Source organism: Amyelois transitella, chromosome 29, assembly GCF_032362555.1.
Source record: "Amyelois transitella isolate CPQ chromosome 29, ilAmyTran1.1, whole genome shotgun sequence".
Classification (NCBI taxonomy): Eukaryota; Metazoa; Arthropoda; class Insecta; order Lepidoptera; family Pyralidae; genus Amyelois; species Amyelois transitella.
Window position 1 is genome coordinate 3696841 of NC_083532.1, and position 14013 is coordinate 3710853.

General features: G+C 40.8%; 1 protein-coding gene across 1 annotated transcript in view; it reads right to left on the minus strand.

The window, feature by feature from the left end:
* The window catches only part of LOC106132238 (WD repeat-containing protein 7), a 109832-nt gene that overhangs the window by 13307 nt on the left and 82512 nt on the right, over positions 1-14013 (minus strand). Inside the window, exons 22-26 of the mRNA XM_060952788.1 lie at positions 7073-7239; positions 6593-6756; positions 5657-5803; positions 2857-3002; positions 2029-2255 (exon numbers count right to left, since the gene is read on the minus strand). Coding sequence (XP_060808771.1) covers positions 2029-2255; positions 2857-3002; positions 5657-5803; positions 6593-6756; positions 7073-7239 — 851 coding nt within the window. The remainder of the gene's footprint in view (positions 1-2028; positions 2256-2856; positions 3003-5656; positions 5804-6592; positions 6757-7072; positions 7240-14013) is intronic.

Below are 14013 nucleotides of genomic sequence, written 5' to 3' on the forward strand. Positions count from 1 at the left end.
TTGAGTCGAAATATTCCCTACCCACTTACTATCTAGTTTTTAATTTAAGTTTAAGTAACTAATTATTTTTAAATTCCGTCTGGCTCAGAAATTGTATGTTGAATTATTGTAATTGACTTCCTCGATACAGGCTTGCCTAGTGAGGAAGTCATAGATATTAAGCATAATAGGCAAATATTCTGCAATATACATGTAACCTTCTCTGTAAATTATGTTTATGGTCATGTTTATGTTTATTGTAGCAAATAAATGCATTTTCATTTTTTTTTTTCATATGGTCACGTCTGCATCCCTTGCGGGGTAGACAGAGCCAACAGTCTTGAAAAGACTGAATGGCCACGTTCAGCTATTTGGCTTAATGATAGAATTGTGATTCAAATAGTGACAGGTTGCTAGCCCATCGCCTAAACATGAATCTCATGTTTGTAAGCCTATCCCTTAGTCGCCTTTAACGACATCAATGGAAAAGAGATGGAGTGGTCCTATTCTTTTTTGTATTGGTGCCAAGAACCACACGGCACAGACTTTTGGTGTAACTTATTGTAGTGTAGTGTAATACCTTCTCAGCATGCTCTTTAGGCACCGCCTGCGGATTGATACTCTCCGTGTGAGTATACAAAGGTAGGTACTGGGCCCAGTTGTCAACTAAAGTGTAACAGTCTTTGGATTCAGACTTTCGGTGTAACGAACTGTATTAACAATGATTATATTAAGTTAAATACCTTCTCAGCATGCTCTTTAGGCACCGCCTGCGGATTGATACTCCCCGTGTGAGTATACAAAGGCAGGTACTGGGCCCAGTTGTCAACTAAAGTGTAAAGGATTTTGGGTTCAAAGTTCCGGTGTAAATTGTCTTTAAAATGATTATATTAAGTTATATACCTTCTCAGCATGCTCTTTAGGCACCGCCTGCGGATTGATACTCTCCGTGTGAGTATACAAAGGTAGGTACTGGGCCCAGTTGTCAACTAAAGTGTAACAGTCTTTGGATTCAGACTTTCGGTGTAACGAACTGTATTAACAATGATTATATTAAGTTAAATACCTTCTCAGCATGCTCTTTAGGCACCGCCTGCGGATTGATACTCCCCGTGTGAGTATACAAAGGCAGGTACTGGGCCCAGTTGTCAACTAAAGTGTAAAGGATTTTGGGTTCAAAGTTCCGGTGTAAATTGTCTTTAAAATGATTATATTAAGTTATATACCTTCTCAGCATGCTCTTTAGGCACCGCCTGCGGATTGATACTCTCCGTGTGAGTATACAAAGGCAGGTACTGGGCCCAGTTGTCAACTAAAGTGTAACAGTCTTTGGATTCAGACTTTCGGTGTAACGAACTGTATTTACAATGATTATATTAAGTTATATACCTTCTCAGCATGCTCTTTAGGCACCGCCTGCGGATTGATACTCTCCGTGTGAGTATACAAAGGCAGGTACTGGGCCCAGTTGTCAACTAAAGTGTAACAGTCTTTGGATTCAGACTTTCGGTGTAACGAACTGTATTTACAATGATTATATTAAGTTACTAGCGACCCACCCCGGCTTCGCACGGGTGCAAAATTATAAATGTTATTATATATAAAAACCTTCCTCTTGAATCACTCTACCTGTTACAAAAAACCGCATCAAAATCCGTTGCGTAATTTTAAAGATACTAGAGGCCGCCCGCGACTTCGTCCGCATGGAAACCCTATCAATCCCGCGGGAACTCTGGGATAAAAAGTAGCCTATGTGTTATTCTGGGTCTTCAGCTACCTACATACCAAATTTCATGGTAATCGGTTCAGTAGTTTTTGCGTGAAAGAGTAACAAACATCCATACATCCATACAAACTTTCGCCTTTATAATAGTAGTAGGATATACCTTCTCAGCATGCTCTTTAGGCACCGCCTGCGGATTGATACTCTCCGTGTGAGTATACAAAGGCAGGTACTGGGCCCAGTTGTCAACTAAAGTGTAACAGTTTTTGAATTCAGACTTTCGGTGTAACGAACTGTATTTACAATGATTATATTAAGTTATATACCTTCTCAGCATGCTCTTTAGGCACCGCCTGCGGATTGATACTCTCCGTGTGAGTATACAAAGGCAGGTACTGGGCCCAGTTGTCGACCAACGCCTTCCTGCCCTTCGGCCCGAGTCGGCCCAACTCGGCCAAAAGCAGCGCTTGCGACGCGTCCCGTACTTCGATGCAGTGGTGCTGCCATCTGCGCGCGAGCATTTCGACCTGAGGGCGTTTGAAGTTCTTGGAGCCTGTAAAAAAAATGAGTTATTGCAAAGTTCAGTAGAATAAAAATCGTCCGCTTTCAATCTAAGGGAAAACAATAAAGAAACATGTTAAGGGAAAGACTTATGAACTTGGGATTCTTCTTTTGGGCGATGGGCTAGCAACCTGTCACAATTTGAATCTCAATTTTATCATCAAGCCGCTGACAGCTGAGCGTGGCCTATCAGTCGTTTCCAGATTGTTGGCTCTGTCTACCCCGCAAGGGATATAGACGTGATGATTTGCATGTATGTACGTTTCTTCGCCTTTGGTCCACTTCAGCGCACGCCGGCTTGCTCTGGCGTTTGCTTTACTTAACAGAGCGTAAACTGGCAGTGGGAGAGAGAGAAAGGGAGCGAAATGAGAGATGACTTTCAAAATGGAGAGAGAGACAGAGAAAGGGGACGAAATGAGAGATAAGTTTCAAAGTGGAGAGAGAGAGAGAGAAAGGGGACGAAATGAGAGATGAGTTTCAAAGTAGAGAAAGAGAGAGAAAGGGGACGAAAGGAGAGAAGAGTTTCAAAGTGGACAGAAAGAGAAAGGGGACGAAATGAGAGATGACTTTCAAAATGGCGTAAGATCTCTTACCTGCGGCCACCACAGTCTCGGGCAGTAACACACTATGCAGGGTGACCAGTAGAGACCATCCCTGTTTGATGTGGCTTTGCTGGGCTGCCAATTGTTCCTCCCTCTCTTCATCACCAGCCCAGGACGCAGAACTTCGGGTCGACGGTCTGGAAGAAGAAGAAGAAGTCTGGTCTCGAGTAAAGAATTTCATTAAAATGTGATTATTTCTCAAATATAACATTGTGCCGTGCGGTTCCTGGCACCAATATGACGAAGGATAACCACTCCATCTCTTTCCCATAGATATCGTTAAAGGTGACTTAGGGATAGGCTTATAAACTTAAGATTCTTCTTTTAGGCGATGGGCTAGCAACCCGTCACTATTTCAATTTAATTATTAACCCTTCCAGGTAGGTGAACGTATTCTTCTAGTCTTTTCGAGATTGCTGGTTCTGTCTACCCCCCCCAAGGTATTGATGCGTGACAAATGTATAGGTTCGAAGCAACACCAACCTCATCTCTCCAACTTGGAGAGGATCTAACATAACATTGGGTCACGGTTACATTGCTGGCTCTGTCTACCCCCCCAAGGTATTGATGCGTGACAAATGTATAGGTTCGAAGCTACTCCCACCTCATCTCTCCAACTTGGAGAGGATCTAACATAACATTGGGTCACGGTTACATTGCTGGCTCTGTCTACCCCCCCAAGGTATTGATGCGTGACAAATGTATAGGTTCGAAGCTACTCCCACCTCATCTCTCCAACTTGGAGAGGATCTAACATAACATTGGGTCACGGTTACATTGCTGGCTCTGTCTACCCCCCCAAGGTATTGATGCGTGACAAATGTATAGGTTCGAAGCTACTCCCACCTCATCTCTCCAAATTGGTGAGGATCTAACATTACATTGGGTCACGGTTACATTGCTGGCTCTGTCTACCCCCCCAAGGTATTGATACGTGATAAATGTATGTAGATTCAAAGCGACTCCCACCTCACCTCTCCAACTTGGAGAGGATCTAACATTACATTGGGTCACGGTTACATTGCTGGCTCTGTCTACCCCCCCAAGGTATTGATGCGTGACAAATGTATAGGTTCGATGCGACTCCCACCTCATCTCTCCAACTTGGAGAGGATCTAACATTACATTGGGTCACGGTTACATTGCTGGCTCTGTCTACCCCCCCAAGGTATTGATGCGTGACAAATGTATAGGTTCGAAGCTACTCCCACCTCATCTCTCCAAATTGGTGAGGATCTAACATTACATTGGGTCACGGTTACATTGCTGGCTCTGTCTACCCCCCCCAAGGTATTGATGCGTGACAAATGTATAGGTTCGAAGCAACACCAACCTCATCTCTCCAACTTGGAGAGGATCTAACATAACATTGGGTCACGGTTACATTGCTGGCTCTGTCTACCCCCCCAAGGTATTGATGCGTGACAAATGTATAGGTTCGAAGCTACTCCCACCTCATCTCTCCAAATTGGTGAGGATCTAACATTACATTGGGTCACGGTTACATTGCTGGCTCTGTCTACCCCCCCAAGGTATTGATACGTGATAAATGTATGTAGATTCAAAGCGACTCCCACCTCACCTCTCCAACTTGGAGAGGATCTAACATTACATTGGGTCACGGTTACATTGCTGGCTCTGTCTACCCCCCCAAGGTATTGATGCGTGACAAATGTATGTAGATTCGAAGCGACTCCCACCTCATCTCTCCAACTTGGAGTGGATCTAACATTACATTGGGTCACGGTTACATTGCTGGCTCTGTCTACCCCCCCCAAGGTATTGATACGTGATAAATGTATGTAGATTCGAAGCGACACCCACCTCACCTCACCAATTTGAAAAGTATCTAACTAACATTGGAATCCAATGTTAGTTAGATCCTTGAGTGATTGAATCCAATGAACCAGTACAGCATGTCAATTCTGCTATTTTATTTTAATCCGAAACGGATCTGAAACGCATTGATTACAACTTTTGGTATTCTACTAACAATTTGTCAAAACGAAGCCGTAACGCATTGGTTACGCAGCCGAAACGGTTTGTTTGTCGTATTCTGCTAAAGGACACGTAACCTTCCGTTTGCCGTCCGGCTATTATTTCGTATTCTGATAAGATTCTGACAGTTGGTCCGGCCGAAACGCAACGGTTCTGCATTGGTTGAATTGTCCAAAGTTACAGTTTTGCATCGGCAGCAAATAACCAACCGCTTCCGTTTCATTTGCGTTTCAGCTATCAACGTAAAGTTACTGGAATACCGTTTGACAATATAAACGCAACTGTAACCAAGCTGAAACGCATCCGAACTGTTTCGGTTAACAAATAGCAGAATTGGCCTGCAGCATGTCAATTCTGCTATTTTATTTTAATCCGAAACGGATCTGAAACGCATTGATTACAACTTTTGGTATTCTACTAACAATTTGTCAAAACGAAGCCGTAACGCATTGGTTACGCAGCCGAAACGGTTTGTTTGTCGTATTCTGCTAAAGGACACGTAACCTTCCGTTTGCCGTCCGGCTATTATTTCGTATTCTGATAAGATTTTGTCAGTTGGTCCGGCCGAAACGCAACGGTTCTGCATTGGTTGAATTGTCCAAAGTTACAGTTTTGCATCGGCAGCAAATAACCAACCGCTTCCGTTTCATTTGCGTTTCAGCTATCAACGTAAAGTTACTGGAATACCGTTTGACAATATAAACGCAACTGTAACCAAGCTGAAACGCATCCGAACTGTTTCGGTTAACAAATAGCAGAATTGGCCTGCAGGTTTCCTCACGACGTTCCTCACCTGTGGCGCCTCCTGGCGATCTCCTGTTCGGGTACGAAGCTGGCGTTCCTCATGGACATGAGGGTGTTGGCGAGAGCCACGATGGACAGCAAGTGGTTCGTGGTCAATGTGGTGCTCAGCTCCCAATGGAGTTTGGAGGTGAACAGCCTGGATACGAAAAAGGTTGGATGAGAAATAGTTTATTCCAGATTATCATTCTTCTGGTAGATAAAAAATAAAACACTTTTTTTATCATTGCATACATACATATAATCACGTCTATATCTCTTGCGGGGTAGACTGAGCCAACAGTTTTGAAAAGACTGATAGGCGACGTTCAGCTGTTTGGCTTATTGACAGAATTGAGATTCAAATAGTGACAGGTTGCTAGCCCATCGCCTTAAAGAAGAAGCTCAAGTTTATAAGCTTATACCTAAGTCGCCTTTTACGACATCCATGGGAAAGAGATGGAGTGGTCCTATTCTTTTTTTATTGGTGCCGGGAACCACACGGCACTTCATTGCACCAAGAAAACTGTACAGTCAGTGCACCAAAGAAAACTAAATGGTAGAGAGGTTGACTAAATGCTAAAGCAATCGCTTTTAGTCCAGCTAGTTGGAAGGAAAATAAACTATCGAAAACTATTTAATTTCACTGCAGCATTTGCTGCAGTGCAGTTTGTTACCGCTTCTCCTGCACTGACGTTTTAGAAGCGGCCGCAAACTTAGTTTTAAGTAATTTATTTGACGTCAACCAATGTTGTGAAACCAAAAGATATGACAATTATTAAGCGAAATAAACTATCCTATAATAATAAAAAAAGACTTGAATTTGAATTTTGAATTTAAATTTTAAATTTGACTTCCGAATTTGAATTTAGATATTGAATTTCGAATTTTGAATTTGACTTCCGAATTTGAATTTGAACAAAGACCATTTCAAATAGACGTCACATGCCTGGTCAATTTCTCCTGCTTCAACAGCTCCGGTGGTAGATTGGAGCTGAGTAACGCCGGGTCATCGGGGGCGGCGGAGCAGGCCACCTCCCACTCCGACAGCCTCGTCGGCAGCTGAACCGCCATGTGACCGTGGCGGGAGACCACGCCGAAGCACACGGGTACCTGTTAGACGAACATACATACATGTAATCACGTCTATATACTTTGCGGGGTGGACAGAGCCGACAGTTGTGAAAAGACTGATAGGCCACGTTCAGCTATTTGGCTTAATGATAGAATTGAGATTCAAATAGTGACAGGTTGGTAGCCCATCGCCAAAAAAAAGAATCCCAAGTTTATAAGCCTATCCCTTAGTCGCCTTATACGACATCCATGAGAAAGAGATGGGAGTGGTCCTATTCTTTTTTGTATTGGTGCCGGGAACCACACGGCACATAATAAAAAGAAAAAAATAAACACAGGCAGGTAATGAGCTCACCATAGGCCGGAGCAGGCCGAGTTTGGACTCGCAGACCCTGTCCAGGTCCGGGTTGAGACCCCAGGCATGCAGCAGCGACATCAGGATCTGCGCTATCTCCATGGTGTGAGGTGGCTCTGCCAACGACATGTCCTTTGGTCTTTGCCGTTTGGCGTGCGTGGTGTCTTCTGTAGCAATAGACGTATACATATAGTCACGTCTATATCCCTTGCGGGGTAGACAGAGCCAATAGTCCCGAAAAGACTGAGTGGCCACGTTCAGCTGCTCGGCTTAATGATGGAATTGAGATCCAAATAGTGACAGGTTGTGTAGCAATAGAATTAATAATAATAGTAAATATATGTATACCTATGGGACAAATTACACAGATTGAGTTAGCCTCGAAGTAAGGTTCGAGACTTGTGTAACGGAGATACTAACTCACCGATACTACTTACGAGTATATACAGGGTGACATTTAAAACAACTGCATCCTTTTAAACATAGACTATACCCATGCTTCTGAGCTGTTTGAGCCTATTTTTATTTAAATTAAACGTCATCATTTTCATATTTAAAAAACCCTCAAAAACTACGTCACACGCTTTATTAAAGACCAATACTACAAAAAGAAATTAAAACTAAACATGTAAATATATGTCTGAAAAATAAATTATTTTTCTAGTATCAAGATCAAGTAAGTAAGAGTTGTCGAGATCGCTCAGCTGAAAGAATTGTGTCGTTGACCTCTGAATCTTACGCGTCGCTTTTCCGCCAGCCGGGGTGATATGACGTATTTGGGATCGTGGATTTTGATACTTTTATTTTTTTTCGTATTTTCTGAAATATGAACCGATATTTTTCTTTTAACGTTTTTAAATATCCTTTAGATGAGTACACTTAACAGTTAAATTTATGCAGTTGAATTAAAAGTCACCCTGTAAAAAAAAGAATCCCAAGTTTGTAAGCCTATCCCTTGGTCGCCTTTTACGACATCCATGGGAAAGAGATGGAGTGGTCCTATTCTTTTTTGTATTGGTGGTTTTTATTTCTTTTTTATTTTTGGGGGCTTTTATCGAGTCGACATGACAGCTGTATCGGATAGTCATGTTAACAGGTGAACCCTAATCCAGTTTAGATCATGATCAATGTGCAAAATATTATCATTTTTTTTTCCCACCAAAACGGAAGAAACATTACAGCACGTCATAAAAACATTATCGTGTATACGACCGCAAAAAAAAACCATGCAATATAATATTAGCGAACCGTGAAAAACATAAGATTTCGCATAACGATTGCATTTTGCGATTATTTATGCTGACGACCTTCAAATTAAAGGTAATAATTTTATCATTGCAAACAGATAATGTTCTGTAGATAATCCGTATATAATATCTATACTACTATAATAAAGCTGAAGAGTTTATTTTTATGTTTGAACGCGCTAACGATCTCAAAAACTCTTGGTTCGAATTGAAAAATTCTCTTTGCGTTGAATAGACCATTTATCGAGGAAGGCTTTAGGCTATATAATATCAGGCTATATAATATCACGCTGCAACTATTAGAAGCAATAATGGAAAATGTGAAAAAAAAAACGGGGAAAATTAATCATCCTTGAGAGCTTCAATGATGCCCAAAATTACTATTCCACGCGGACGGAGTCGCGGACACAGCTAGTATATATATAAATATATAAAATAAAGGGTTCGTCAAGGTCCGATATGTCGGTATCACCACCAGACCAGTCTGGGCGTTTCTAGGTCACACGTCACTCCAATCTAGACCTGACCATATAAACACACAGGTGCCAGAACTGGACCGGTTGAGAATGTCAAGGTGTTGTTAGTACATACAGACATACATACATGTAGTCACGTCTATATCCCCTCACGGGCTAGACAGAGCCAACTGTCTTAAAAAGACTGATCGACCTCGCTCAGCTTTTTGGCTTGATGATAGAATTGAGATTTAAATAGTGACAGGTTGCTAGCCCATTGCCTAAAAGAGGAAACCCAAGTTTATAAGTCTATCCCTTAGTCGCCTTTAACGACATCCATGGGACCATGATGGAGTGGTCCTATTCTTTTCATTGGTGCCTGAATCCACACGGCACGTTACGTTTGTTATATCTATTAAAATGGATTATTATCTTAGGCTATTAACTTAGGTATTTAGACGTAACAAATCGTATCAAAATTACATGCTGTCATAGACATTACAGCATGATCCAGGGTCCAGCTGTGGGCGTACCGCATTCAAGTTCATTATATTTAATAACTGGGCTTTGAACAACTTTCTTAAGTGCAAGGTTGTTTAGTGATGTGATCGAATTGTTATCGATGTGTCGATGTTTAAGCTGAACAGCTGAACGTGGCCAATCGGTATTTTAAGACTGTTGGCTCTGTCTACCCTGCATGGGATATGGACGTGAATATATGTATGTATGTATGTGTCGATGTTTTCAGAGATTGGAGTTTTAAAGTTCGTCCTTATTTTCTGAAATACTACGAATAGTCATGTTCTCGTGAATTAAGTAAAAGTTTTGCGTTATCTTGGGTCTTTCTAAAAGATTATAAAGATAATATCAAAAGCCAATTTATCTGTCTGTCTACTATTACGTAACAACACACAAATGAACGATGTGTTAAACATAAAAAAAAAGTATTATAATCAAATCATCATGAATAGATATATAACCTATGACACCTAAGCGAAAAAAACACAACTCATAATCGCAAAAAAAATCAATTTGAATTCATCGTTTCATCGACAATCGATGAACATGTTAGCACATCACTATCTAATTAAATAGCAGATCCGGCGCCGCGTCATTTCCCAGCCCATGCCGCACCGTGCTGGCCTTGTCCTGCTGCGGCGCGGCATGTACCTAGAATGCGCACACGCATACGGCCCGCTTGTAAAATTCTGAGATGTTGGTGCTTCTAAATAAATGTGCCGTGTGGTTCCCGGCACCAATAAAAACAAGAATAGGACCACTCCATCGCGTTCCCGTGGATGTCGTAAAAGGCGACTAAGGGATAGGCTTATAAACTTGGGATTCTTCTTTTAGGCGATAGGCTAGAAACCTGTCACTATTTGAATCTCAATTCTATCATTAAGCCAAATAGCTGAACGTGGCCATTCAGTGTTTTCGAGACTTTTGGCTCTGTCTACCCCGTAAGGGATATAGACGCGACCATATGCACACAGCACTGCCTCACATTCCACATACATTTCAGCATTTGGACGCTGACACGGCCGTATGCTTGCGATATCAATTATAACAGAGTAACAATAAAACATAAGTCTTAATGTCAAGGTGAAGTTTAATTACAAAATTCTTGGCCGAATGTTATTATATTACGAATGTCAAAGGAAATAATGATTGAAACAAAAAAAAGTTACTGTATAATTTCAAGTTAAAGGAGTTGAACTATTTTATGTATCTTATATGTATTTATGTGCCGTGTGGTTCCCGGCACCAATACAAAAAAGATAAGGACCACTCCATCTCTTTCCCATGGATGTCGTAAAAGGCGACTAAGGGATAGGCTTATAAAATTGCGATCCTTTTTTTTAGGCGATGGGCTAGCAACCTGTCACTATTTGGATCTCAATTCCATCATTAAGCCGAGCAGCTGAACGTGGCCATTCAGTCTTTTCGGGACTATTGGCTCTGTCTACCCCGCAAGGGATATAGACATGATTATATGTATGTTTGTATGTATATTTGGATTATTAGATGCGGACTTTGATGTAAATATAAATAGCATGAAAAATTTTAACAGTTGTCAAAAACAGCTCCACAAACAAACTTTCACACCAAAATAATAAATAAGATTCAACCATAAATACATATATCAGATTTCATACAACCTACGGAGGTTACTCAACCGCGCCAAAAAAGAGGGGTAATGTGTTGCATTACGTGCCCGTTATCGGCTAAGATTCAAATCTTTATGTTAAATAGGTCTTGTGACCTCATTATAACCTATTTGGGAGGTCAGCATACAGCACAGCTCCTTTGTTTGCGTAGATTAAATCATTTCTGTTGCATTTGAGTAACCGTAACCGTGCCGTCTATATCCCTTGCGGGTTAGACAGAGCCAACAGGCTTGAAAAGCCTGATAGGACACGTTCAGCTGTTTGGCTTAATAATAGAAGTGAGATTAAAATAGTGACAGGTTGCTAGCCCACCGCATAAAAGAATAATCCCAAGTTTATAAGCCTATCCCTTAGTCGCCTTTTACGACATACACGGGAACGAAATGGAGTGGTCCTATTCTTTTTTTTATTGGTGCCGGGAACCACACGGCACATTTAATCCACACTATAAACTGACTGACATATCAACACACACAGCCCAAACTTCCGAGTCTAGAAATGTATTTGGCGTAGGTTCCAAAATATGGTTTAAGGGTATAAAATTATTTCGCCGAGCTTGCGTGAAGAGAGTTATGAATGTAGATGAAACGAAGGTAGGAATGTAGATGAACGATGAAAGAGGTAGTCTCTGCCTACCCCTCCGGGAAAGAGGCGTGATTTTATGTATGTATGTATGTAATAATTTCGCGTAATTCGTATTGCAACACGTGTTTTCATTAATTTTCGTTATAAGAAGCCGCGGTCATAAGCTACTTGTAGGCAACCTTATTTACGTAGACCATAGCATGTGTGCACTTTATCGCACCACCAACTTAAAGTTTTTTTGTTCGGTCAGCTGGTAGACTGGTACAGAATGCCAAACGACCACCACCATGCCACCCGACGTTATAAAACTTAGTTATATATAAAATTCTTGCGTCACAATGTTAGAATAGAATAGAATAGATTTATTTTCAAAATTGGATACAAGGTATCACTTATTGACGTCACATAACTTAAATCTAATTATAACTACTACCGCTTCCAAAGCGCATGTGTAGAAGAAGCGGCGGAACAAAGTTCGTTCGTTCCCGTACTCCTCCGAAACGGCTCGACCGATTCTCCTAAAATTTTGTGAGCATATTGAGTAGGTCCGAGAATCGGCCAACATCTATTTTTCATACCCCTTAGTGATAAGGGTTGTCCATCCTTAACATCTTTTTTTAAATTAGAAATAACTTAAAAATTATATATATGGCAAAACAACGTTTGCCGGGACAGCTAGTATATTATATAAAAACAGCAGGCGACCTACGGTCAACAAAACTTCGTAACTTCGTTCGTTCGTCGTGTCATTTCGAAATAACTCATAACGACAACAGTGCGCACAACAAAAGAGATTTAATTGTAAACTTATCTAGCGATAAATCGTGATTATCATCGCATTTTGGTTTCCAGCAGAGTAGAAAAGAATATGTCTTATCTATCACGGGGCGTCGTATGATTATAAATTTAATCCCCTGATTTATTAAATGACTGTTTGTTTGTCTCTTTATCGCACATGAAAATAAATATAACAAATTACAAAACAGTTATTGGATTTAAAAGAAGAACAATGGCGGACTTATACCAACTGTCAAAATGAATGTTGTCAAAATAAGGACCAATTTACATTGAATCATTTCTAAATCCCTTGCGGAGAAGACAGAGCCAACAGTCTTGAATAGACTGATGATAGCATTGAGATTCAAATAGTGACAGGTTGCTAGCCAATCGCCTAAAAAATCCGAATTTTATGAGCCTATAGTCACTTTTTACGACATCAATAGGAAAGAGATGGAGTGGTCCTATTCTTTTTTCTATTGGTGCCAGAAACCGCACGGCTCTGACCTGATAAATTTGTCTTTAATAAGACGTCATTATATGTATGTATATCAGGCCTCGGTTTTCCCATTTAGCTACTGACCCTTAAACACGCTATCACAAATAGTTTTTAAAATAAATAAATAAATATAAACGGGACAAATTACACAGATCGAGTTAGCTTCGAAGTAAGTTCGAGACCTATGTGTTACGAGATACTAACTCAACCATACTATATTTTATAATAAATACTTATATAGATAAACATCCAAGACCCAGGCCAATCAGAAAAAAATCTTTTCTCATCATGCCCTGGCCGGGATTCGAACCCGGGACATCCGGTGTCACAGACAAGCGCACTACCGCTGCGCCACAGAGGCCGTCAAATATTTCCCTCACGATCATCAACACTTACAAGTTTCTCAACAAATTAACAACAATTAACTCATATTCACCGTTTCAAATGAACCATATTACCCAAGGCTCTATTGCGCGGGGCGGCCATCTTGTTAACAGCGAGTCCTTGTTATAATGAGTATAAAATGGCGGTCGATGGTTCCGTACGAATTTCGTAATAATCAGGGCTGTCACTTCCCGACCGATAATAACGTTTTTTACCATTATTACTACTAGATTCTGCACCCGACTTTGGCCGTGTAAAACGTTAAGGATCGTTGGAATATTCTTCATATTGACATTCTTCAACTTAGACATTGAATTACATGATAATTTAAAAATATATAGAGATTTAAGTCCGTGTGGTTCCCGGAACTAATAGAAAAAAGATAAGGGCCGCTTCAGCTATTTGTCATGGATGTCTAAAAAGGCGGCGACGGCTAGCAACCTGTCACTATATTATTCCAATTATATCAGTAAGTCAAACAGCTGAACGTGGCGTATCAGTATTTTCAAGACTGTTGGCTATGTCTACCCCGCAAGGGGTATAGATAACGTGACCATTTTTTTTTTGCGTCAGAATGGGATGCTTTCGGAATTCTGTATACAAGTTAATAAAAAAAAATATTGTATACTTAATATATATAAGTTAATTATAAATAATTATGTGTACATTTAGTATTTTTGACTGACTGTTCTCGTCAGCGAGATATGAGTGCAATGTTGATATAAAATAAGTATAAAAATTTGGTTTGTTTGCAAAAGCGGGACATTTTTGCAGTCGCTGGGGACAGCGGGACAGACAGCCTGAAAGCGGGACAATCCCGCCGAAA